Consider the following 27,110-nt stretch of genomic DNA (forward strand, 5'->3'; position numbering starts at 1 on the left):
GCCTACAGTAGTAGTAGCAAATATACTTAGAAATTAATTGTTCTGGGGAACACATGTGAACCCATGGCTGATTCATGTCAATGTATGGCAAAAACCACTACAATATTATAAAGTAATTAGCTCCCAACTAAAATAAATAAATTTATTAAAAAAAAAGAAATTAATTGTTCTGTAACAGACTTTTTATGTATATACATAAGTATTGCTGTTTGCTTACAATAGATTTTACACATGAATAGAAGCTTTGTAGATTAGGTATGTGTGTTCTTTTCCTGAGGAGAAGATGACTTAATAGCACAGTGCCAGGCAGGTGACTATTCAATCACTATTGAATAGTCATTCAGTAAATGTCCATTAGGTTACAGTTTGTGTAGAGTGATGAGACTTGTCTTATACGTTTTCTCAGTATTAACATATAAAGAGAAAAAGTAGGTAGAGAATTTAATACATATTGTAGACTTAGAGTATTCTGGGCTGTGCTTGGTCCTTTAAGGATAGCATTCAGTATTAAGCCTAGTAGATTGAAAATGGATGAGATTGTCTACAGAGAATTGTTAGAAAAGGTAGACATGAAAATAAAGATTTGGAGATACAGAATGGCAGAGCTGAGGATTATTGGAAAATAATAATCACATCCATCCAACCTGATATTCAGAAATAATAAATCAGGAAATACATTTAGAACTAAAACTTAACTTACTTCCTATACAGTATGCAGACAGTATCAGTATTTACAGACTCATCACAGAATAATTAATTATAATATGGACACATTGGGTTAGCTTGTTTAGCCCCCTTTCCTGCATTTTGCTGTAGGAATTTCTGTAGGGATCAAGCTCAGTGTTAAGAGTAGTGGCATTCCTTAATAGCACTGATAATAAGGGCAAAAACCACCTTACAAATTATATTCTGCTACATTTTTATTATCTAACTAATTGAGGAAGGAACACTTGACCTGTGCTTTGTCTAGATTTACCTAACAATGAGCTATGCTGGGTGTAGAGCTTTTGACCCTAGACACTTCTTTTTTGACTGTACAGATATAAGAGTTTCTCACTTGGTATTTGCTGGACTTTGCCCCAAAACTTCAAAGTGCTTTTAACTTAAACCCCTATAGAATAAAATGGAAAAACATTTGTTTTCTGATGCATTTGGAATGCATAGTTTTAGTGTTTAATGTGGAATTTTCTGGATGCTTCTTGTAAAATTTTTTTTTTATTATTAGATTCATAATGACAGAGCTTGTAATGGTTCCAAACTAAATATGCACATCTAATGGATTTTCTTTTCAGCTTTGGACTTCCTGGCTGTGTTATATAAAAACCCATGCACCTCTGGCTTTGGGCAAAGCTAGACCAAATTTAGGGAAATTAGCTTTTTTAACATATATCCCTCATTATCACTAGCTTTTTTCTTATACTTGCAAATGCATTTAATGCTGTTTTGTGTTAATGTATAAACAGAGTTAAGCAAAAGCAGTATGTTTATTTAGATAGCTAAATATTAACTTGAAGCAGAAAGACTTATGTTTGAGATTACTAATGTATTTGAGAGCCAGAGTAATAACACTTGAAAATGGTGTTTAAAGAGATTGTCCCATTTTTTTTTTTTTTTTTTTTTTTTTAAGAGCAGGGAGTTTGTTTTCAGTTTTGTTGACTTCAGTTTCCTCATCCCTGGAAGAATACCTGACGCATAGGGAATGCCCCAGAAATATTTGTAGAATAAGGAAATTTAAATAATCTGAAATTGCCTAATTAATTCTTGCTCAAATTCTTAACAGCTTCCAGGCGGCTCGCTCATTTTTAACACTCTGCAGCAACAGCAGCAGCAGCAGCTCTCCCAGTTTGCACCACAGCAGCCTCAGCCACCCCAGCAACCCACAACTTCTAGTCCTCAACAGCCTGGGGAGCAGGTATGTCCTTTCTGCCTTCCATATGATATGCTTTGTATCATAGAATTATATCTTTTTTTGGTATATTCCAGGCCTATTTCAAGTGTTGTTAGACTGTTCGAGCAAACTTTTCATATGCTGTCCTTTATTAACAGTAGTAGCTATCAGTTATTAAGGCCTATTTCTAATTCTCACAACAGCCGTACTGAGCAGATGATGTCACTTCCGTCTTGCATAGTCTGAAATAGATTCAAGTGACTAACTTGCTCACAACCATACAGAGAGTGGCAGAGCAGGGATTCAGGTTGAAGTCTTTCTGCCTCTTGTAGGCCATGCATTTTCTACCCCACCCATCATCCTTCTGTTTATAGTATTTTGTCTCTGTTAGAATATAGAGATTCTTTTTATTGTGAAGCTTAAAACAGAAAATAGACAAAAACAAATACTCTGTAATATTGCCAAAGAGAAATTGAATAAGAACTGCAGTAAAGTAGTAAAAGGAACTTCAGGGTTTTCTGAACATTTGCTGCACTTTGGAATCATCTGGGAAGCTAAAACATACTGATTCCTGAGTCCCACCTCCAACATTTCCCTTAGCTCACTATTAAATATATGAAATGTTCACCATCAGTCCTTCTGCCAAAGATTGCCCAGTCAAGTCTTGGTTGGATAATGCTCATCCTCTATTAGATTTCTCAAGAAGTGCGTACTTAAAACTATTTATTTTTTGGACACGTGTATGTATGGCTGAGTCCTTTTGACGTTCACTTGAAACTATCACAACATTGTTCATTAGCTGTACCCCAATACAAAATTAAAAAAAAGAACTAAGTCAAAACAAGCAAAAAAAAAAAAACAAACTGGTTTTATTAACACATGAAGGATTACTTAGCTCGATAAAAAATTCTTGATTTGTACTTTCTTTACAAAATTGTGGTAAAATACATGTAATACAAAGTTCACCATCTTACCCATTTCTAAATGTGCACTTTGGTAGCGTTAGATATATTCATATTGTTGTGCACCTAATCTCCAGAACTCGCTCATCTTGCAAAACTAAAACTGTATACCCATTAAGGAATTCCCTATTTCCCCCTCCTCCTAGCCTACTTTTTGTTTCTATGGGTTTGACTACTCCAGGTACCTCATATAGGTGAAATTTTACAATATTTGTCTGTTTGTGACTGACCTATTTCATTTAGCATAATATCCAAAAGGTTCATCCATGTTGTAGTATGTGTCAGAAGTTCCTTTCTAAGACTGAATAGTATTTGAGTGTATTTATATATCACATTGTTTATCCATTCATCCATTGATGGACATTTGGGTTGCTTCCACTTTTGATGGAAGTCTGAGTTAAACTTTTTTTTTTTAATGAATTTTGCTTTAGGTGTGAAGTGTTAAGAACTCCTCTCCAGCTTCTCTGCCCAAAAGAATTTTTTATACTTTCCATTTTAAATCTACGATCCATTTTCAGTTAATTTTGTATAAGGTATGAGACATTGGTCCGGGTTCATATATGGGGGGAAACTGTTGGCCATTTGCTCCAGTGCCATTTGTTATAAAAGCCATCCTTATCAGTTGAATTACTTTTGCACCTTTGTCAGAGGTCATAGTAAATCTTAAGATCAAAGGGATCCTCTCGTGTTCTTCTATTTCAGAATTGTTTAGCTATTCTAGATCCTTTGCTTTTCCTTGTGAATTTTAGAATCACCTTGTCTGTATCTACAAAAAAACTTTGCTGGGATTTTTAAAGGAATTGAGTTTGAACCTATAGGTCATCTTGAGAAAGGTTTACCATGTTTATACTAAGTGAGTTTTCTAGTCCATGAACATGGTATGTCTCTTGGCTAAAATCAGGTAGTTTTCAGCATGCAAGTCCTATATGTGTATTATAGACTTATACCTAAGGTTTGTTTTTGTCCTTTATCCTTTTAGGGGGGAAATTGTTAATGGTACCATTTTTCATTTTCTACATGTTTATCGCTATATGTACAATTGGTGTTGATCTTGTGTTTTATGATCTTACCTCACCCTGGTTTTTTTTTTTGTAGATTCCTTAGGGATTTTTTTTTTTTTTTTCTGTAATAGCCCTGCCATTTGCAAATAAGAATGAGTTCCTTTATAATCTGTGTCTGTTTGTTTCCTTTTCTTGATCTAATGTGCTCACTAGAAATTGTAGTACTGTGTTGCAAAGAGTGTTTTAAGCTTTTTAAAAAATGTTTTGATGAAGCTTCATAGAAATAATATCAAAAAAACAAGCAGCCCTGTCAAAAAATGGGCAGACCTAACTAGACGTATCTCCAGCGAAGATGTACAGATGACCAACAGGCACATGAAAAGATGCTCTCAACATTGCTAGAAGGCAATGGCACCCCACTCCAGTACTCTTGCCTGGAAAATCCCATGGACGGAGGAGCCTGGTAGGCTGCAGTCCATGGGGTCACGAAGAGTCGGACACGACTGAGCAACTTCACCTTTCACTTTTCCCTTTCATGCACTGGAGAAGCCAATGGCAACAACCCACTCCAGTGTTCTTGCCTGGAGAATCCCAGGGACGGCGGAGCCTGGTGGGCTGCTGTCTATGGGGTCGCACAGAGTCGGACACAACTGAAGCAACTTAGCAGCAGCAGCAGCAGCAACATTGCTAATGATTAGAGAAATGCAAATCAAAACCACAATGAGGTATCACTTTACCTCAGTCGGAATGTTCATCATCAAAAAGTCTACAAATAATAAATGCTGGATAGGGTGTGGAGAAAAGGGAGCCTTTGTGCAGTTGGTGGGAATGTAAATTGGTGCAGCCACTAAGGAGTTACTTTGCTGTACACCTGAAACTAACACAGTATTGCAAATTAGCTATACCTCAAGAAAAGATAGTTCTGATGAAGCTTTCTAGATGCCTTAGTAATTATTAATACAGCAGCAAATAATAAATAAATACAGAATCAATTCTGAAAATTAGGTTTCTTGCTTTTGAAATAACATTTATTCTTGCTAATTCTAAATACCTTTGAAGGCTTTTCCTTGTTACTCTTTTTATAAGACCTAGTCTAATGCTGATTTTTAATACAGGAAAAAATACCAACCCTTGCCACCAATTGTTTTTTCTTTTTGTACATGTGATTTTTTTTTTTTTTTCAATTCAGGGTTCTGAACAAAGTTTGACCAGTCAAGAACAAGCCTTATCTGCTCAGCACGCTGCAGTTATTAACCTTGCCGGAGTAGGAAGTTTTATGCATTCACAGGCAGCTGGTTGGTGTCTTCATAACTAAATAATGTTGAATTTATTAAAAGTTATCTCTTGGGATCTCACCATTTAAACTGTTTCTTCTCCGTTTTGCAAGCAAAAAACAAGGAAAAATTTCAGTTATATTTAATGTGTGAGCTATTGATTGAGACCCTGGGATTTTTTCATTATTTTAATAAAGTGTTTTGACCTACATATATTAATAGCAGTTGTTTACCTCATGCTAAATTTTGTTAGCAAAATTTTGTACAATTACCCAACTTAGTAGGATGCTTCCAAGCAGTTGACTCTAGTTCATCAGGGTTATCGAGACTGCACTTTTCTAGATTGCAGTCTTTTGTCTCATTCTAGTAGCTTATAGTGCATTAATTAGGACTTGATAGTCAAGTAGCAAAGCTTAAGACAATTGTAAGAAAAAAATGAGATATACTAAATGACTGCTCACCGCTTCTAGTAATAAATGGTGAACCAAAGATTTAGTGAAGAGTATTTCATAATTTAAGACAGCAGTTATAAGTTCATATTTAATTAAAATCAGTCTGCGGAAACTGAGATAGTGTGTCAAGACTAAGGAGTGAACTTGTGAGTATTTTGAATTATCACTGGGCTTACTATAAATTCAGTACAATTTCCAGTGTCTGAATTTGGAAGAGCTACATAAGGTTCTAATTTATAGCTAGTGAATTTCCAAATGGAAATTTATTATTAATAAACCTTTACCCTACAAATTATAAATTTCCTAAAATAGAAGTATAATTTTAATGGAAGGAACTTTAGCTCCACACTTGCCACTAAATTAACCTTGTAGTGAGTCCCTCAGACCATTGAGGCCTGCAGTTTCTCATCTGTACAGAGTTGAACTTACCCCTGATCCCACTCAGCTCTAAAAAGGTTCACCACCTTTGTTGCTAATAGTGTGGTTTGATAGTCATCGTACTGTCTTTTGGCATTTGTCTACCAGTTTTATCCTTACGGTAGTTTGGGTTTCTCCCACTCCATTTCCTACTTGACTAGGTGGGATTTTAAACATGGCATAGTCAGCATTTTGCTAGAAAGCCTTCTCAGGGAAATGGCACCGAGATGCAGGAGAGAAGGCAGTGTTCTGGCCACATGCTCTCCCCTCTCTTCATGTCCAAGAAGTCTTATAGGCAGTGGTTCCCCTCAACTAACAGGTTACTGTACTAAATTTATTCTGAAATGTCTGTGATTTGATACTTAAGATTAATCATACTGATACTTTTCTATTTCATTTTCTATGTTGTCCTTTTCTAACCCTGGTAGCCTTCAAACTTTCTGACTGGCCTGCTTTCCCCTTCTCCTCTCTGTAGTGTTGTCTCAGCTTGGCTCTGCCGAGAACAGACCTGAGCAAAGCCTTCCTCAGCAGAGACTCCAGCTCTCCTCTGCCTTTCAACAGCAGCAGCAACAGATCCAAGTAATCCAGCAACTTCACTCTGCTTACATTTTTAAAGATACTTTGCTCCAAAAGTACTTCAGAATACCGTACTTCAGTTTTGTTACTGTCTTTTGAGACTGTACAGTAATTGGTAAATAACTTAGCAAATTTATTTAAGTCTGACAACTTTAGTGAGTCAACTTGGAGCACTACATATATTTTGTACATTTAAGTCATACTCTGCCTAATTTAAAATCTTTCATGAAGTTCTGGTGGCACATTAACATACATTTTTAGATTCCTTTATATTTTGAAATAGTTGTAAGTGCCAATGGTTACAACTTCTTAATACTGTACTGCAAAAAAAGGCAAGTATACCAGTATTCCTATTTGTAAATTGTCCTGTTTAGAAAAGTGTTATTCCATTCCTTTAGGAAGTCAGAATAATATTCTTGACTATCTTTAATTTGCAGGGTGGTTTTATACTGCTATAAAGTATCATACACCACAATGGTAACTGAAGTTGCTGAGTTACTGCAATATAGACTAGCTAGGCAAAGTAACAGAGCTTCTTCTGAAGTTTGAAAAGCCCCGTCTTTAAAGCCCTCAGCAGGCTTCTGTACCACTGGTGCTGTTTGACTGTGCATTGTCTCAGTGTGGTATAGTCCCTTTTTGTTATCTTGGTGCTCTCTCCCTTTCAGTTTTGTTGTTCTCATCCCTCAGGAAAATCCTCTTTCCATACCTACCTACGTTTAACCTAATTAGATTTTTTTCCCTCTGTTTGCAGCAGTTACGATTCTTGCAGCATCAAATGGCTATGGCAGCAGCAGCAGCACAAACAGCTCAGCTACATCGTCATCGTCATACAGGCAGCCAGTCAAAAAGTAAAATGAAGAGAGGCACGCCAACCACTCCAAAATTCTGAGTCTTGAATAGTTTTTCTTTCTTTTTAAAAACATAATAGCATTGAATCAAAAGGATTTGGAGTTTCTACTTCATTTTTTGTTTTTTAAAATGTGTCAGTATTTTACATTGCTAGATATACAAACTTTATACAGAAGTTTGATTTTTAAATAAAAACAAATAATTTTAAAATAAAAACAGGGAAATGGTTTAACAAACCATTAGAGTTGGTTTGCCTAAGTCATTGTTTTTTAAAAATGGTTTCACTGTACATAATATAGAAGTGAACTAAGAAATACGAGAAACATCTTTCAAAAGAATGTAGTTTGGTATTTATTTAGTATAAAAGGTTTGTGCACAGTGTAACAATTACAGTTTTTACAAATCTGTTTTGAAAATTTGGTTGCTCATTTGGGTTTCATACTCTTAAATACTTCATCCATCAGTTTTTTTACTTCTTTGTGTCTTGTAACTGCTCGGCTCATACAGTCTTGAAGTTTAGCTCCAGTCAGTCCACTTCCACCTGAAAAATTGTGCCAACACTTACTTTTACATGACCTACATCATGTCAAGTTATAGAACAAAATTTGAATAATATAAGCCAGTGATATGGTCTCAAGATTTGTAGGTTATGTGTTAACAAGACCTCCTGAAGTTTAAGAACCACTGATATATAAAATAACAAAACATCCCACATTCCATTTGGCCCTCTCTGATGTAAAGAAGCTCAGTGCACTTTCATGTACACGTTCAGCACTGAGCTGGGGGGAAATCGCGTGCCTGGTTTGTGGAGACAGCAGAGCCTGCCTTCCTCGTCCATCACTACTGTTAAGGTTCCAGTTGCCAGATGTTCCTCCTCTTCAGTAGGATCAACTATAAGCAGAGTGCTGTTTTAAAAATAAAAAGGTATACGTCATCAACCCATGAGACACATTCTATTTTAGAAAAGTAAATTAAACTCACTACCTGCATTTTAGCTTAGGTGGGAGCTAGACAGAACCGGTAGAAACCAGAAACACTAGTAGCAAGCTGAAAATTCTACTACTTGTAAGAATCTTTGCCCTTCAGTTAAGTACACAACCTTTTGATTAACTTACTCATCAAACACAGCAAAGGAAGTTGCAACTGGATGAGTTCTAATATTCAAATAACTTTTCTTCTTTAAATTAACTTCTGCTAAACCAGTTTCTTCATTTATAGTAACTTCAGGCAACTGTACTACAAAAAGGCAAATATGTAAAGTCAGTTTCTCACTCCAGTTAAACAGGGCATTCTATGCTTGGTTAAGTCACTTTTCCCTCTGTTTAAACTTGTCCAGAAGTATTTTTGTTTTAAACTTTATTTTGTATTGGAGTATAGGAGGGCACGGCAACCCTCTCCAGTATTCTAGCCTGGAGAATCCTGGAGGAGCCTGGCGGACTACAGTCCAAAGGGTTGCACAGAGTTGGACACGACTGAAGAGGCTTCGCGCTCACACACACACACAGCCAATTAACAATACTGGCCCAGTTTCAGGGGAACAGGGAAGGGACTCGGCCATACGTATACATGTACCCATTCTCCCCAAAATCCCCCTCCCAGCCAGGCTTCCTTCCAGATTAACTTTGAGCAGAGTTCCATATGCTATACAGTAGCAGAAGTATTACTTAAAAACACAGAACAATTAAAGCAAATATGGTGGATACAAACATTGTTTTTCTTTAATTTAGAAACACGTGGATAAGTAAATCCTCAAAACACCTTTAGAAAAATTTACCAAAACAGGACACTGGCATATAAGTAGGAATATTCCCTTTTATTAAAGTTGCTTACCATTTTTTAAAGCTGCTAACAAAGCAAAGGTACAAGCATCCAAAATGTTTCCATCATGGTTGAGGCAAATGAGATCACAGTACAAAACCCAAGCAAGCTAAAACAGAGTTGACACAGAAATTAAAGCTTTCTGATGGGTATAATGTGGTATTTGTTTCTACTCACAAACCACATCCTTGGTTAGACAATCAACTTTCGAGGCTCAAAAACTTTCACCTTTATAAAGTAAAAAAAGTGAGAAAGTTTGGTAAAGGCTGACTTCTGACTACAAAAAGCTGACAAGTGAACATCTCCCATTTCCCCTCAAGGGAGCTACAGATGTAGAAGGAATTTCCATTCTTCCTGCTAAGTTAGCAGATGAGGGACTGGCTTCTGAAAATCCCAAATGAGACCCAAAATGCATTTAACCACAGAAACCTTAATACATGAAATTTTTAGGTCTTAAACTGCTTAATAAATCAATATAATCAAACAGGAAAAGCCTCTAGGTACTTGTCAATGTAGTTCAAAGGTTTCAAACAGACTTGAAATTTATAATGTGGATTCACCTTAAACACATTTTAGCTGATCAGATATTAACTATCTGCTGGAAGAAATTGTAAAATGACTGCATTATTTGCTGAAAAAAGGTTACATCAGCTTAAAAGATAGTTTCTAGCCAGGCAATGAAGTAATCAAAATTTACTGGGGTTTCTTTGTGAACTATAGTTTATCTAGATAGTTACAAAGAGTGATTTTTTTTTTTAATTCCATCTAGAAACAAGATATCTGTATTTAAGGCTACTGTGTTTTTTTAATTTTCCCCACCCCAAAAAATACGTCAATTAATAAAAACTCACAGCTTCTTGACTCCCTCTTACCTTTCCTGAAGAGATGCATAAGTCTTCTTTCTGAATTATCTGTGAACTTGATTTAAAGACAAAAAGCACAGTAAACGAAAGTTCAAAAACTCTAAAATGAATGACAGTTAAACTTTATCATGATAATCTTACTTTTCAATGACATCTGCAATGAACTGGCTGGCCACTTGGGCCTCTTCTCCAGGAGGTCCAGACCGAAATCTCCAGGAACACAGAGGTGATAGATCCACGTTAGGAACTGAAAGAAACACTGCAGCTGTGAACCAAATTTCACCTCTGGTTTAGTTTTAAAGGCAAGTGGAAAGCATCATATAACACATCAATTACATTCTTTTCCATTTTTTGTGAAAATCTTAGGCTTAGTTAAAATTTATATTTTCTGACTTTCTCTGCACAAAAATAATACACCACCACACAGCACCCCAAGCATCTATTTAAAACTTCGTTCAATTGTAAATCATTCACAAAAGTGTTTAGGTTTCTTTCAAAGTACCCCAATCTGTAACAGTATATAGCCTCACTAATCATACCAGTTGTTCTGCATTTTTAAAATGTTGGTTCCTACTATAAAGAAAAGATGGTCCAAGTTAAGAAAAAGAAAATCATAGTAGTATAAAGAAGTGTTTATGGAAATAGAAAAGTTTGCAATTATAGGCCTTTGCCTAAGAGTCAAAGGTTGATGGTTGATGACACCTGTATTAACAAAACTGATCAAACAAGTTTGACAAAGGTATTTACAAAATTCTGTACCTTGCTGATATACTGTTTCCTTTTAACAATTTCAATATCTAACAGGATTATTTAACTTAATTTACACTATCTTCTAACATACATACATTAAACTTTTCAGAACTGTCTGAAGCTTCTGAATAATTTTCAATTCACTCAACTAAGATTTAACTATAATAATATTAAACTATTTATTAAAATTACAAAACCGTTTAACTTACCAACATATCCTTTATCAGGGGCATCTGTTGGTGGTGCTCCAAATTCCTAGAAGTATACAAACGTTTCCTATGAAAGAAGCTACTAGAAAATTGTGATGACAGCAATCAGTCAAGGAAGGCTCTACCAAAGACCATCTTAGCTAGTCAGCAACATCAGGAGCATCCTCTGTGCCTGGGACGGTGGGTCAGGGGCTCTGGGGACATCAGCACCACTTGCACGAGCTCTGCAAGGCGAGAAGGCGGTGTGGCAGAGCTGACCAGTGCTACTCGGCCCCACCTCCCTTCTCTGTACTTGGTAGCCAAGAATCTGAATTTAAACCCCAACCTCAAATGAAACAATGTTAAGCCCCTAACCTGGCAAGTCTTGTGAAATGTCACCCCACCTTTACTGAGGAAGAATCTCAACTTAGACTGAGTAACTCAGAGTTCAGTGTAGTCAAAGCAGAGACTTTGGAGTCAGATTATACTGAAGTATTTGGAGAGAAAAATTTACAGTGACTCTTCAGAGAATCATTAAACTGGGCAATTCTGAAAGCACCCAACATAAGGTGCTAGAAACAGCAAGTGCTCAGCAAATGGGAGCTATTACTTCCTCAAGCTTTTGAGCCGTTTTCTACACATTTGCACAGATTAAATGACATCACTGGATAAAAATATGTCACCAAAAACCTCTTAAAATTTCTGAAATTACAACCAAATTCTTTAATAACTAAAGGCAGTGAGGATTTTTTTAAAAAATTGTTTCATTTCAACAAATTTGCAAATGTTCACAAATTATTAAGAGTCATTAAACTTGGGTTGTATTACCTAAAACTCAAAGGTGAAAACTGGGGAAATGAAAACAAATACTAAAACACCTGACTGCCCAATCAACAGTAGAACTATAGATGTATATTATAATCTAATAAGTATATGAAGCTAACTTAGTAACTCAAATCTTGGTAATAAGTATATTAAACCTACCGCTTTAATTCCACAAATCACTGTAGTATTTCCCAGCTTCACTAAAGAAGAACCATCTGCGGTACCAATCGAACCTGAAAAGTATTTTTAAAAAATGAAAAAGTTTTCTTCGTTTACATATGATTTTTATCTCTAAATATCTAAGTTGTCTATGAAAATTTACTCCTTGCTTGAGTCTTTGTAAAATTACAGTTGACCTTTGAACAACATGGGCTTGAACTATACCGGTCCACTTATACAGATTATTTTCAATAAATACTTCTACAGTACTACATGATCCATAGTCGGTTCAATCTAAGGATGCTGAACCTTGGATATGGAGTGCCAATCCATAACTGTAAGATTATACTCAGATTTTCAACTCTGTGAAGGTCGGTGCTCCTAACCCTCTCATTGTTCAAGGATCAACCGAATTGTTTTAGGAATTCATTTTCTTGATTTTGAGTGAATCATTTGTCGTTCAATCACAGGGCTGTTATAAAAATTAAAATCTCTTGACAGAAAAATCACTGTAATCCCTTAGACATGGTAGAATTTGTCTGATTTACTGTTTAAATGGCTCAGAGGCTTAAACTTGGGAATGTCACATCGGTAAAATTGGAAAATTCCATGTTTGCTACAGAAGATTTAGAAGGAAACCAAATCTTACAAGTTTTGAAAGAAGAAGGGGGGGAAAACACTTCAGGGTTTCTTTAAAATTTAATATGAACATAAAAGCTGAAAGAATGTGCTTAGTTGCTTAGTTGTGTGCAACTCTTTTGTGACCCCATGGACTGTAGCCTGCCAGGTTCCTCTGTCTATGGGATTTTTCAGGCAAGAATACTGGAGTGGGTTGCCATTTCCTTCTCTGGGGGATCTTCCCCACCCAAGGATTGAACCTGTCTCCTGTGTTGCAGGTAGATTCTTTATACGCTGAGACATCTGGGAAGCCTACTACTGAGAGGAGAATGAGTTAAAAAAACAAAAAATTCTACAAATAAAAACTTGCTATTAAAAAAAAAAAATTCTATTTTCATAACTGAAGCAGCTTCAACATTCTCTTTTAGAACTCAAAGTACCCTCACCTACGTTGACAGTTGTGGCTCTGAATTCACCAAGTTCTCTTCCATCAGGACGGCAATTCTCTTTCTAAGTAAATATATGAAAGTAGATTACAGCTACATGTATATCTTATACAGACCGGGGAAAACACACTGAACCTCATTAATTCAAATAATCTGCATTACTTTAAAACTGTCTTTTAAAAACTGAAGTATAATTGGCACATTAAGTGAATAATGTGATTAATACTTGTATTTATGAAAAAAGCATATGATACCATTATCAAAAGGCATCACATAATCACCTTTACTTACCAGAAATCTCCTGTAATACTCCAGAGGTTCCACAGTTCTGAAAGACATGTGAAAAATAGGAGGTAAATTATAAATCAATATAAATCCAGAAACGCAACAATCTTAATAGTGGGGTGATGGAACAGAAATCTCCAAAATTTGTAACTAAGTTTCTTTTATGAATTCTAAAGTTTATGTTGCCACATGTTGCTAAATATAGAAAGTAGCTACCTTTGCAATAACAATCACACTCAAAGACTTGACTTTAATTCTGCTTTAGACAAGTATAAGGATGGAGACCAAAACCCTAGGCCTCTTGAGAGAATTAATCCAGTGTGCATCACTCACACTTTGAAGCAGGAATACTTCGTTAGTATGAAAAAAAAAAAATTACGTATTTATTTTCACTACCCCGTGACTTAAATTTAGCATATTCTTCGATTACGAGCATAAACAATAAACCACTATAATATTAGCCGTACCTGCGACTTTAACAACCACGGATTAAATGTTTTCGTTTTTACTTTATAGTTGCCTAAGGTAAGTGTAAGACATATCGTTACTTCGATATTTCAGGAGTTACTTTAGACTTCCCACTAGGCCTTATCTAAGAAAGTTAATTTCAAAACAGATATTTCACTGTGTCAAAAACCCGGAGTTTATACAAATACATAATCGTTCCAATATAATTAGTTTCCTTTGGAATCCTATTATTTCATCCATTTAAAACTGGACTCAGAACGAAAAGCTATAGCCTTCCCCAGAGAGTTGCACCAAAAACGCTTAAGGAAAACCTTTCTAACGAGGCAGAAAGCTTTTACACATAAACTACGGGGCAGGGAAAGCAGGGCGCCCTGAGGTTTTGACGCAATGCTTTTTACAAGGTTACAAGTGTCTCTCCCGGGCAGCAAAGTCCACTACACACCAAGTCTCAGCGCTCCCGGTGGGTACCGGCTCAACACAGTCCCTCCTATCGCTCGCCTCACTGGGCAGATGCGCCCTTTCCTTTCACTACGACCACCTTCCGTTCTCCCGCCCAACGTCTGCTTCTGAGGTGGAAACAAATGGGAACAAGGTGGGGTGGCCTCCGGTTGAGAAAATCCCAAGGGTAGAGGTAGCCGCCGACCGCTAGGCTACAAACTCGCGCCCGTCAGCCTACCGCACTCACTTGAACCCAGCCGCCATCTTCCGCACGCGGATCTGCGCCTGCGCCCGCGCCTGCGCCTGCTTATCACCGCCCCTTCGGCTCGCGCTGCTGTTTCGCTTCAGCACTTTCAACGTTGATTCTGCTACCTGATATCTAGGAGGCAGGGTTGTGTGGGCCAGAGTAGAGCTAGAAGAAGTAAGGGGGTTTTCCGCATGGCTTCGCTTCGACCACCCCTAGCCAGACGCCCCTTTTGGTTTCATTGACCTTGACTCTTTTTGGCGAATCGTCTACTACGAAAGTTACGCATGCTTGTTTACAAACAGTTCAAGCGTGCGTGCTTAGTCTCTTCAGTAGAATCAGACTTTTCGCCACCCAAGGGACTGTAACACACCAGCCTCTTCTGTCCCTGGAATTCTCCAGACAGACAAGAATACTGGAGTGGGAGGATCTTCCCAAACCAGGAGTGGAACCCATGTCTCCTGTGTCTTCTGCACTGAAGGCGGATTCTTTATCGCTGAACCACGAGGGAGGCCCACCATTCAAGAGTTTCAGAGAAAACCGACCTTATAGCAAAGAATCAAGTGTTGAACGTGGAGCATTATTCCAGGGTTTCAGTGTTCTTTTCCCCTCCTCCGTAGGCTGAGCCCTGGGCTTGCCTTCTTCCAGGTAAAAGCCTCCTGCTCGAGCACCGAAAATTTAAAAATTCTATGCGCTCGTTATCCTCATCAGGTTACATTACGCAGCTGCCAAGAGTGGGCTCCAAAGAAACAAATTTCGTTGTAGACTGTGTCGTGGCTCAAAACCTCCACCTCCTTCCTAGAAAGGATTGCCCATAAAACGCAGGGCATCCGATTCAATTTGAATGTCAGATGACCAAAGTACACGCAAAATAGTTCGTGTTATTAGTTGTTACCAGAAGCTGGGGGAGAACTGGGAAAGTTTTAGAAATAGACAGTAGTGATGGTTGCAGGAAGCTGTGAATGCAATCAATGTCACTGTAGTAGACACATAAACTGGTTAAAATGGGAAATTTTGTTTTATCAGTTTTTCAAAATTAATATAACAAAAAGCTCTTAACTGGGTGAACCTTATGAGTGTGTGTTATATTTTAATAATGCTGTTAAAAACCGATCCGTTGCTATCTGCAAGTCAGTTTAATTGGACATCCATTTATTCTTGCTGATTCTGACAACCCTCCTACGTTTGAACAGAGCCGCTTGCACACAACATAGTCTTCGTCTCGCCACGCGGTGGCGCTGTGGGCAGCGTGGGACCCCGGGCGTGACCGGGTCTGGCCGCGAGGCGGCGTTGTGGGCGGCGGGCGCCCGGCTGGCACGGCCTCTCTGCGGGCAGGAGGCGGGGCTGCGCGGCCGCACTTCCGCGTGTGTGTAGGCGCGGGATAGGGCGGCTGGCGGCCCGGCATGGAGGATGGCTCCGCTCTTGCTGCAGCTGGCGGTGCTCGGCGCGGCGCTGGCCGCCGCGGCCCTGATTCTGGTGAGGAGAGGGGTTGGGGACCGACAAGGGCCTGGGCTCACTGCTCTCCTGGAGGCGCGGCCCCCAGGCATCCTCTCCTCCGTGCTGTCCGCTCTTTGACGTGTCCTTGCACCACGCTTCCCCAAGCCTAGACCCCAGAATTTCACACCCCTTTCCTTACGTTCTTTATTTTTATTTTGGAGCTCCCTCTCCCTGCGTGCCCAGAACCTAGCGCTTGCGTTCACTGGGACATGTCCACCCCGTCTTCTCTTATCCCCCTGATTGCCGGACCTTCTGCCCATCCGCCCTCTCAGCCCTGACCTCTCCAAGATTCCCTCCCGGGTCTGCAGTCGCTGCAGTTCTGGCCCTACCCAGGGAGGTGTTGAGGGCCCCCCCCCCGAAAGTGTTTGCTTCCTGGACACTCTGTTTCCTGGTATAGTTAAGCAAATGGAAGATGGTGACAGCACTGACCAAAGCCAGCTGTTAGCAGAGTAGATAAATCAGCGGCTCAGGAAGACCAAGGTGGTCAAGGCCTGGTGTTACCGTATGGTTGAGGGTCGTTATGTCCCAGAATTCAGCACCCTAAGTTTATTGCATCTGCATGAAACAGTACAGTGGTATTCAAACCCAGAGTTTCTTTGCCACTACTATGGAAACACAGAAACATTGTAACATTTCTTGATCCGTAAGTAGTAGAAAATTTGCCAAGTGAACTTTGTCCCATACAATTTGGGATGGGCCCGCCATCTAGTTAGTGAAGGGAGAGATTTTCCTTGACGTTGAGGTTAGCGGCTTAGGTAGCATTACCAGGAAAGCCACTGGGCCAACTTCTCAGAATTCACAGCTTAGAGGTAGTTTAGATAGAGACCGAGCAATGTATCCTGTCATGTTTAGTGTTTGTGTCTGCGTGAGAGAAGAGGTCTGTTTTTCCCTTAGTAGTATATGGAGATTCGTTTGCTTTTTTCAGGTTTTTGGTGGGGCAGAGTTTGACAGAATCCTAGGCTGAATCTGTCTTGTGTTGACTCTGTTAAATGTGTACCTTATGAGGTTGTACTAGAAGCATTTGATCCTAGTAGCTCAAAGTGGTTATAAGAGCTTCCATTTATTGAATACTTCCAATATGTTGGATATTGTATTCAGCTTTCAACCGGGACTGTCTCTTTTGATCTTTAAAACAACAACGGACAAAAATGTTATCATTAGTTTCCCTTGACTGGTGAGGAAGCTGATGTTGGAAAGATGGACTCATGGAGGCAAATGTCACCCAACTAGTGGAACTTCGTTTTTTCAGATGCCAGAGCAGGAAATCATTACAGAGTACATCAGTCTTGTTTCATATATATCTCCCCACTGTCTCTTTACCCACTTCCTTTCTGAATTAATTTTGAAGCAAATTCAAGACATAACATTTTATCTGTAAGTGGTAAGCATTTCGGAGAAGACAATGGCACTCCACTCCAGTACTCTTGCCTGGAAAATCCCATGGAAGGAGGAGCCCGGTAGGCTGCAGTCCATGTGGTCGCTAAGAGTCAGACACGACTGAGCGACTTCACTTTCACTTTTCCCATTTGTGCACTGGAGAAGGAAATGGCAACCCACTCCAGTGTTCTTGCCTGGAGAATCCCAGGGACGGGGGAGTCTGGTGGGCTGCCATCTATGGGGTCGCACAGAGTTGGACACAACTGAAGCGACTTAGCAGCAGTAGCAGCAGCAGTTAAGCATTTTCCTCTGAAGTTAGGACCCCCTTCTAAAAACATAATCACAATAAGGTTATGGCAGTTTTAAGTTTGACATTGTTAAGTGATTTAAAATACACAGTTGATTCAAATGCCTCATGTTTTTATCAGTATAACTGGTTTGTTTCACTCAGTATCCGCGCACACTTAGCACTAGATTGGTCTGTCTCAAGTCTCTTAAACAATTTCTCTTCTTTTTTTTTTTCCTTGTCTTTCATCTGCGATTTGACGAAATGCATATTTGAGTTTTAATCAAGAGAAGTGTGTGAATGGTGCTGATTTTTCCTTTTGTGTCGTATCAGGAAGCATGTGATATCTGATTTTCTTTGGTGTCTAGTGGGATTCACAGCTTCAGGAGTTACTAGCTTGACCCACCAATCGTAAAGTTTGTCATTAACCTAATGGTTTTAGCAGCCATTGATGATCACTGCCTAAATCCACTGTTTCACTGGGGGTTGCAGAGTGGAATATCCTAATTGTATCGTTCCTTCATGTGTTACCTAGAATTTTATAATGAAAAGAATTCATCCTCAGCTATTCAGTTACCCTGAAATACCTTTCATATTTTAAAAGGTAAAGATAAAAGGCAAGTTTTCAAAATAATGAGATGGTTCCCTGGCTTCTTACAAAGGTGATTAATTAATTTTTTATTTGCAGTATCATGAGGAACCCATGATATAAAGTTTTTCCTGTGTTTTGATACTCTGCAGTAGTTATTCTTTTTGATGCTTCAATTCTTCCCTGTCAAGTTGGAGCCTGTCAAGTTGGCAACTTTGTCATGATGTTTGTGGCTTCCTAGCCTGACAGCTACTCACTTGAATCAGCCATTCCTCTTAAGAGCACTGTTACTTTCAGTAGGAAATTGAATTTAGTAACCACAACCTGGACGCTTGGAGTACAGAGCAGGAACTCTTTAACCACTAGGCGGCACACTGCCTTCATACTCATGCTAATCAGAAGCACATTCAATTTCAGTATGTTTCCAGTGGGATGTTATAAATGGTCATTGAATTACAAATGAATTGCACTCCAAAAGTTGGTAGGTTGATTGTTTTGAAAGCAGAAAGTGTATCAGTAGAAACAGTGCTACAAAGAATGATTATTTCCAAAGCCAGCTCCCTAGTGAATCTAGAAGAGGGTTGTGTAATGTTAGCAGTTCATAGTGCCTACAGGCTCCAAATTTGATACTTGACTCCAAAAAATTCTGTGTTCTAAACTGAAATCTGGGATGAGTATATATTCTTCAGCTTTTTTGTCCTTATTCTGGTGCCGGCAAACTGTTTCCTTGCAACCCTGGATCGGCCTGGTCCTGAGTGAGAGGTCTGCCCTTGCCCACAGGCTCTCCCTGCAATGTGTCCTTTGCCACATAGGCTCTGGGGGAGTGGGGCAAGGGACTAGGGGTTCAGGGTATCTCGGGGTAGGTGGCACTTCCGTGGTGACTGTTCCATCTTAGATCTGAGATGACAGAAGCCTGGGGCATGACAGGACACAGAGAGCCTCCTGGGGCATTAGTACCTTATAAGGAAAAAAAGGACAATAATAATCAGTTTACAAGAAGAGGTGACTGGTTTGAGTTTTGAAGTCACCTCCAGACCGTTGTTAATGGACTAAAAACAGTAAATATTGCACCTCATGGGGGAAACATCACGTAAATGATGTATTCAATGTAAGTGTTAGTTGCTCAGTCGTGTCTGACTCTTTTCGACCCCATGGACTGTAGCCCACTAGGCTCCTCTGTCCGTGGGATTCTCCAGGCAAGAATACTGAAGTGGGTGGCCATTCCCTCCTCCAGGGGATCTTCCTGACGCAGGGATCAAACCCAGGTCTCCTGCATTGCAGGCAGATTCTTTACCATCCGAGCCACCAGGGAAGCCCCTATTCTAACATAACACATGTTTTAAAAGGTCACCACAATAAAATCTCTTATTAACGTATCTGCTTTTAGATTTCCTTTGTTGCATTTATAACTGCTACAGAGATGCCACACCTTCATCGACATGAAGAAGAGAAGTTCTTCTTAAATGCTAGGGGCCAGAGGGAAGCCTTACCCAGCATTCAGGACTCACCTACCAAACAGCTTTCTGTGGTCGTGCCTTCATACAATGAAGAAAAACGGTGTAAGCCCTCCTTAATTCTTCTGGTAAGGGGTAGTTTGGGAAGAAAAGGAACCTGAAAGTCTGGGCTTGGCCGGAGCCTTGATACTTGTGGGCTGTAGACAGTGTGCACGGTTGGTGGTTGTGGATTAGATGAGAGAGGATGAGTGTGGATTAGACGAGAAAGGAGCATCCAGTCTGAGGCTGAAGTGTTGAAGAGAAGTGATGAGCGAGAGGGGAGCAGAAGACAGACATTCCAGATGGAAATAGCTCTGGGGGGACAGCCTGGGAGGGCTTAGTTAGTCAGGCTTCTTTGATACACAGACTGTGTGCTGGGACCAAGTGATTTTCAAAAGCAATTTATATATGTGTGTATATATATATATTTATTTATTTATTTATTATTTTTATTTTTTCTTTAAGTGCCTGTAATGATGGATGAAGCTCTGGGTTATCTGGAGGACAGACAGGTATCATGTTTTCTCTGACGTCTAATTAAAACTAGGACGGGTCACCAAGCTGTGGACCCCAGGCCACATCTGTGGTGAGAGGCAGTGCCGGCCATTCTCGGGCCGTCGTAGCCCTGGCCTCTGTGCTCAGCCTGTTGCCTTGGCCTTTTTACACATTGTACACTTTGTACAGTTACATTCTGTAAGTGTGCTTTGTACACTTAAATTTATATTCATATTTATACACATAAACAGTAAAAAAACACTAGTTGTTTTTTTAGCTTCCTTACAACTTGAGTAGAGTTCTTGATGGCAGCCATGCCGAATGGTGGTGTTTTATTTTTGCTTTTTGCAGAAACAAGATCCCACCTTCACTTATGAGGTGATAGTAGTTGATGATGGCAGCAAAGACCAGACTTCAAAGGTAAGCCCGCTGAGGAGCCAGCAGAGAGGAAGAGATTGAAGACTCAGAGGAGGACGAGTCTGGTGGGATTCTCTGCTGAGAGTGAGGAATTTGAGGAGAAGATTTAGGGGAAATGGTGTAGGATACAGACAGCTTCTCTGGGGAGTAAGGTTGGCTGCTGACAAGTAAACAGGTCGTTTAGCAATCCCGGGAGCCCAGTCACAAATGTGTAACAGTCAAGGAGCACGTGGCTTTTATTTTTATTTTCTCTAGAAGCTCTGTAGCTTAGGCAGAGGAGTCAAGAAAAAAGAGACAGCCACTGCCTGTTCTGATGTCTCCCCTGCAGGAAAGTGAACTGTGACTTCAGCAGTCAGGCTCGGATCTCGGCCCCAGGAATTCAGCAGCTTCTCTAGGTCGCCAGAACCTGCCGTGGGTGTCCCCTGGTCACAAAGAGACAGCAACTAGAATAGCAAGTGTTTAGGCCAAAATCAGAAACCTAGTTTCTGTTACTGTCTTGGAATTCAAATTCGTTTTAATTCTGACTTTTATGTAATTTGACAGGTAGCTTTTAAATACTGCCAGAAATACGGAAGTGACAAAGTACGAGTGATAACGCTAGTGAAGAACCGTGGAAAGGGCGGAGCGATTAGGATGGTAATAACCTAATTTCAACATTTTTATCTGAAATATGAAGGTATTTTGAATAGCCTCTTTTGTCGATTAGGGCACATGTATATTCTGCAACTTGGTGGTTAAATACCAGCCTTTCAAATAAGGCTGGTAAATTGCTTTTAATAATAACTTCTTACGTATATGTATATATAATGTGATCATAATAAAAGGAAAATATCATGTCATAGCTATGATGTGCTGGGTGATTCAGGAAGAAGTATTCATCTTGATCTAGCAGTGAGGTGGAGGCCCTCAGTGGTAGAATCGGGAGGGTCGCCCACATTCAAGAAACCCACTTATCGTGTATCACTGAGTTACTCCTTTATTATTATTATTTTTAATCTCAAACTTATAGCTACAGATTTTGTACCTTGTAATGTTTGTCTTTTCGAAAACTTAATATATGATGTTCAGATGTTAAATACAACTTTTTATTTCTGCTTTTTCACCCCATTCTAACGAGTATGATAAAAAGACATCACATTTACTAATAAGTGGCTTAATCTTGTAGAATAGATGAGCAAATTTCTGTCTAGATTTGTATGTGCTGTGCAGTGCTTAGTCACTCAGCCGTGTCCCAACTCTGCGATCCCATGGATTGTAGCCCACCAGCCTCCTCTATCCGTGGAATTCTTCAGGCAAGAATACTGGAGTGGGTTGCCATGCCCTCCTCCAGGGGATCGTCCCAACCCAGGGATCAAACCAGGATCTCCTGCATTACAGGTGGTTCTTCACCAGCTGAGCTACCAAGGAAGCCCCCTAGATTTGTATATGTGTATATTGTCTATAGTCACACTGTTAAATGACAGTATATTTACACTTAAGAAACAATGTATTCACTCAAATGCATCAAGAAATTAAGAGTTGATGCATAGTTTCTGTGTGAAGTATGCACTGGTAGGGCCATATTCTGCCCAAAGATAGATCAATTCAAAATTTAGTGGCATAAGTTTGCTAACTGTCAGATGCCTAAAGTAATATTTGAATATATCAACACTCCCTAAATTTTAGTGGCATTCTGCATTTCTTTATTCAGCAATTAATTTTAAATATTTTAGATCCCATCGTAAAAAGTACCAAAGCTCTGTCATGTTATGATGCATTTCACAGCAAAGCTGTCTGTATTATATTTGTTCAATCTCTCCATAAATATGTTCTCCATGTACTGCTCTAAGGAGCCCCTGGTCTCTGTTAAGTACCATTGTACTTACATAATACAGCTATAATATTTATAATAGATATTTTACATTTTTATTCTTACTGTGCAGCATATCTTTATCCAGATCAATCTTCTCATCTCGATATTTTCCATGGTATTAGTAGTATGACCTCACAAAGTTTTTAAAATCATGAAGTAGACACTGGATACTTCTGGAATGATCTTATCAATTGTTTTCAGGGAACTTTGGCCTCCTTCTGCCATGTCATACCTAATACTTCTTTCTTGGATATTTTAAGTAAAACAGAACAAATTGCTATGTCACTAAATTTAACTTTGATTTTAAACAACTTTCTTTTAATTGAAATTTTGCCATACAGGGTGTATTCAGTTCTCGAGGAAAAAAGATCCTTATGGCAGATGCTGACGGAGCCACAAAGTTTCCAGATATTGAGAAATTAGAAAAAGGACTGAATGATCTACAGCCTTGGCCAGTGAGTATAAGAGTATAGTTTAAATGATATTCCATAAAGAACAGAGGGGGCCTAAAGTAAAATCAAAATGGTGTTTTTAAGTTAAACAGATGGGGAATTTTTTTTTTTTTGGTGTGAAATTCCTATATGCAGTCCCACAAAAGAATTAATTACTAACATTCACTGATTTTCTGAGATTCACTTCACAATTACTTATTTAATATTCTGTCCCTCTCAATTTTAAATTGCTTTCCTCCCACCGGAGTTTTAATATTTATCATGCATATTCAGCTAAATCTTTTATGTAAAAGCACAGACTGACACTTCTAGGTGGAGATGTGAAATGAGACTGGACCACAGAGTCTTGTTTTTATGAAACAAAAACAAAACACAAGCAACAACCACTCAAAAAAGATCGCATGTCTGTTTGCGCCACAGCTTCAGACAGTGGAGGCTGACTGCCACTCGGCATGATGCGTCTGAGATCGTGCCAGCTGCCGTGTGGGTCAGTGATTTGTGCCCTTTAACTGCCCCGTGGTATTCCATCGTGTGGGTGTACCACAGCTTCTTTATCCACTCAACTGCTGGAGGACATTTGGACAGGTTTCCAGCATTTGGCAATTATGAATAAAGGCAGTATCAACATTTGTTTTAAAAGAAAAAAAAAAAGTAAAGGTTGAGGAAAGAAAGAAAATCCATTTCTAGCCTTTAAAAGCCATTTAGAGAAAGAAGATAACTTTACTATATTCTGAGCTTTTTACCAAATACTCCCGATCTAGAAAGATTCAGACTTTGAGGATGAGTTAGTGCCTATGGACAGCATTCACTGACACACTGTATCCCAGGATTTAGCAGAAGTTGCTCGGGCTCCCCATTTTCAGGGCTTCAAGCTGGGTGTGGATCCGTTCCATGACAAAAATCTCACAACAGCAAGGAACCCATGTAACCCAACAAAGCTGCATAGAACTTTATCTGTTTTCCATGTGTCTTCTCGACTTTGGCCTGTCAATAGTTACTTCCGTTTTTAAATAGCAGATTTCTTTTTCTTATCGTCCTGGTCATTTTCTACCAAAGTTGGTGAGGATCCAGTTACGACATGACACTGTTACCTCATAGATACTGCCATTGAACCTTGACTCCCATCCTTATACTGGCACAGGTGTTACCTCTGTTTCTGTATTTCTTTTGCTTTGTTAAGAAGTGAAAGTGTGGCTCTGAATTTATTACACATCAGCACTTTCAGTTTCTCAGGATACAGGCTCTTGTTCTGTCTTTAATGTAATTGGTACTCCCTTTTCAATCCATTTGAGCCACAGAGCCAATAAGCATGCGTGACATATATCTCCTTAACCCCTAATGAAAACTGACTAGAATAGCTCTGAAAATAATGAATCAGGAACATGAATTTCAAAGTAGTCGAGTTCTCTAATGAATATACAACTGACTCACTAGATGGCAGAAGTTAACTTAAATGTCATTTACAGCATTGGTTTGACAGGATCACCAGCATGTTCTTCAGTGGCTTCCACTGTTCTCTTTTTTCTTGGCTGATTTTATTTTTAATTGCAACAATATGAAATCTGCTGCACCAGCTGACCCTTGAACAACAAAAGGGGTGTAGGAGTGCTGACACCCCACCTCCCTCCACAGGCCCAGGTCAACCCTCTGTTGTTCAAGGGTCAGCTGTACTTTCTTGTGTATCCTGTTGGAGTAACCAGGTTACAGATTCTAGTCTAATTATTCTTACCTGGTGAACTTTAAAAAGTTTCCTGCAATCCCTTCTCTGAAGATGATTATTCTTTTAAGGTTGTGAACTAAATGTGTATTATTCAAGTAGAGCTTTATATGACAAACAAATGAAATAGGGATCTACAGTTCCAAGTATTTTATCTTTTTTTTTTTTTAATGTAAAGCTTTTCTCCCAGCTTTTCAGTTTCCTAACCTGTAGTTTCCTATCTCGATAAAAATATGTTTGATTTTATAAAATAATTTTTTGAGCAAAGTATATGATGATCACTTGTTTAGTAGCTTAACTATTTGAAATAGAATAAACTGGGACTAGCATGCAGGGAGTGATTTCTTCCGCCAGTTTTTTGGGGTTTTTTTTCCCCTAGACTGTGGTAATTAGTACTTGAGAAAGGAGAGCAAAAGTGAAAAAAAACACAAGGAAATGAGACAAAATGTTAGCAGTGGCTGCTTTCAAGTAGCGAGATTATGCATGAGTTTGTATAATAACTTTTTTCTGTATACATGTAAATTTATATGCTTGCCGATTTCTTTACAATGAACACTTTTTTTTTATTTATTCCGATCAATGGTTCAAAGTTCAAATAGTATAAGAAGGTATGCAGTGAACCTAGCTCTGCATTTCTCAGTCACCCAGTTACTCTCAGAAGTTAGTGTTATCCATTTCTGCATATCCACCTAGAAGATGTATGTTGTATTCTTTATTTTTTAAATACACACTGTTGTTCCTGTTGTTTGCATTTCACAACATATCTGGGAGACTGAGCCTTCTGTGTACATCAGAATCCTTCCTTGGATGGACATACGGGTTTGCTTCTTCAAACAATACTGAAGTGATCAACCTTACATAGATGTCATTTTACACATATGCGAGTTTATTATGGGAAGAATTCCTAGTTGTAAAATTGCTGGGTCAAATTATGTGTATATTTGTAATTGGGATAACAGATTTCAAATTGTTGTCTATGTAGAATGTGTGTGCACAATATGGTAAAAAATTGATAGATTTTATTTACATTGCTCTTGGTATGATTGAGGTAGGAATCTCTTCAGTGATTTAAAAGGTATTTCCACTTCCTGTTTTTGTGAACTTGTGTTTATAACCTTCAGTTCAGTTCAGTCACTCAGTCGTGTCCGACTCTTTGTGACCCCATGAACCGCAGCATGCCAGGCCTCCCTGTCCATCACCAACTCCGAGTCCACCCAAACCCATGTCCATCGAGTCGGTGATGCCATCCAACCATCTCATCCTCTGTCGTCCCCCTCTCCCCCTGCCCTCAATCTTTCCCAGCATCAGGGTCTTTTCAAATGAGTCAGCTCTTTGCATCAGGTGGCCAAAGTATTGGAGTTTCAGCTTTAGGATGGACTGGTTGGATCTCCTTGCAGGCCAAGGGACTCTCAAGAGTCTTCTCCAACACCACAGTTCAAAAGCATCAATTCTTCTGCGCTCAGCTTTCTTTATAGTCCAACTCTCACATCCATACATGACCGCTGGAAACACCATAGCCTTGACTAGACAGACCTTTGTTGGCAAAGTAATGTCTCTGCTTTTTAATATGCTATCTAGGTTGGTCATAACTTTCCTTCCAAGGAGTAAGCGTCTTTTAATTTCATGGCTGCAGTCACCATCTGCAGTGATTTTGGAGCCCAGAAAAATAAAGTCAGCCACTGTTTCCACTGTTTCCCCATCTATCTGCCATGAAGTGATGGGACCAGATGCCATGATCTTAGTTTTCTGAATGTTGAGCTTTAAGCCAACTTTTTCACTCTCCACTTTCACTTTCTTCAAGAGGCTCTTTAGTTCTTCTTCACTTTCTGCCATAAGGGTGGTGTCATCTGCATATCTGAGGTTATTGATATTTCTTCCTGCAATCTCGATTCCAGCTTTGCTCCATCCAGCCCAGTATTTCTCAGGATGTACTCTGCATATAAGTTAAACAAGCAGGGTGACAATATACAGCTTCATCTCTTTCCAAATCAGTTGTTGAGTACTTTTCTTAATAATTTGTAGGAGCACTTTATATATTTTGGAAATTAGCCTTTTGTCTGTAATATAAATTATTTCTGTATTTTGCCCCAATTTATTTGTCTTTTAATGTGTAATGCAGTTGGATTTTTCTTGTTTTGCCACACAATAATCTTTAAAATTTTCTTGTCAAGTTGATAAATTCTTCTGGGGTTTGTGTATTTGTGCCTTCCTTGGGATCATTTGGAGAAGGAAATGGCAACCCACTCCAGTATTCTTGCCTGAGAAATTCCATGGACAGAAGAGCCTGGTGGGCTGCAGTGCCTGGAGTCACAAAGAGTCGGACACGACTGAGTAACTAACATATACAGCTTAGTTTTTCGGGCTTCCCTGGTATCTCAGATGGTAAAGAATCTGCCTGCAATGCAGGAGACCCT

At 39.1% G+C, this 27,110-nt stretch overlaps 3 protein-coding genes across 57 annotated transcripts in view; 2 read left to right on the plus strand and 1 right to left on the minus strand.

The window, feature by feature from the left end:
• The window catches only part of SUPT20H (SPT20 homolog, SAGA complex component), a 34,189-nt gene extending 26,354 nt beyond the window's left edge, over positions 1-7,835 (plus strand). For 16 of the 50 annotated variants that reach the window (XM_081551753.1, XM_081551765.1, XM_081551743.1 and 13 more), the window contains 4 exons: positions 1,781-1,912; positions 5,041-5,146; positions 6,470-6,573; positions 7,322-7,835. In XM_081551753.1, the coding sequence (XP_081407879.1) occupies positions 1,781-1,912; positions 5,041-5,146; positions 6,470-6,573; positions 7,322-7,459 (480 nt within the window). In that variant the 3' untranslated portion in view covers positions 7,460-7,835. Of the gene's footprint in view, positions 1-1,780; positions 1,913-5,040; positions 5,151-6,469; positions 6,686-7,321 lie in introns of all 50 variants that reach the window. The other 34 variants (XM_081551786.1, XM_081551775.1, XM_081551782.1 and 31 more) reach the window with 6 other exon arrangements.
• Positions 7,747-14,560, minus strand: EXOSC8 (exosome component 8). 2 transcript variants are annotated; one of them, XM_081551808.1, is made up of 11 exons: positions 14,525-14,560; positions 13,378-13,414; positions 13,087-13,150; positions 12,023-12,096; positions 11,060-11,105; positions 10,242-10,347; positions 10,110-10,155; positions 9,250-9,346; positions 8,535-8,655; positions 8,218-8,324; positions 7,747-7,960 (listed from the first exon to the last, which is right to left on the minus strand). In XM_081551808.1, the coding sequence occupies exons 1-11, from the start codon at positions 14,539-14,541 to the stop codon at positions 7,845-7,847; spliced, it is 831 nt and encodes a 276-aa protein (XP_081407934.1). In that variant the 5' UTR covers positions 14,542-14,560; the 3' UTR covers positions 7,747-7,844. The 2 variants fall into 2 exon arrangements, with proteins under 2 accessions (XP_081407934.1, XP_081407933.1); XM_081551807.1 differs by having other exon boundaries at positions 10,242-10,365.
• Positions 14,561-14,824: 264 nt separating this feature from the next.
• The window catches only part of ALG5 (ALG5 dolichyl-phosphate beta-glucosyltransferase), a 73,069-nt gene continuing 60,783 nt past the window's right edge, over positions 14,825-27,110 (plus strand). For 2 of the 5 annotated variants that reach the window (XR_014071751.1, XM_081551802.1), the window contains exons 1-6: positions 15,894-15,997; positions 19,658-19,829; positions 20,229-20,275; positions 20,610-20,678; positions 21,219-21,311; positions 22,869-22,982. Coding sequence is in view for 4 of the 5 variants with exons in the window: in XM_081551802.1 (XP_081407928.1) it covers positions 15,932-15,997; positions 19,658-19,829; positions 20,229-20,275; positions 20,610-20,678; positions 21,219-21,311; positions 22,869-22,982 (561 nt within the window). In the remaining variant the exon portion in view is untranslated. Of the gene's footprint in view, positions 15,170-15,893; positions 15,998-19,657; positions 19,830-20,228; positions 20,276-20,609; positions 20,679-21,218; positions 21,312-22,868; positions 22,983-27,110 lie in introns of those variants that run through there. The other 3 variants (XM_081551804.1, XM_081551806.1, XM_081551805.1) reach the window with 3 other exon arrangements.

This window comes from Giraffa tippelskirchi, chromosome 12, assembly GCF_054371585.1.
Source record: "Giraffa tippelskirchi isolate mGirTip1 chromosome 12, T2T-mGirTip1v1.2.pri, whole genome shotgun sequence".
Classification (NCBI taxonomy): Eukaryota; Metazoa; Chordata; class Mammalia; order Artiodactyla; family Giraffidae; genus Giraffa; species Giraffa tippelskirchi.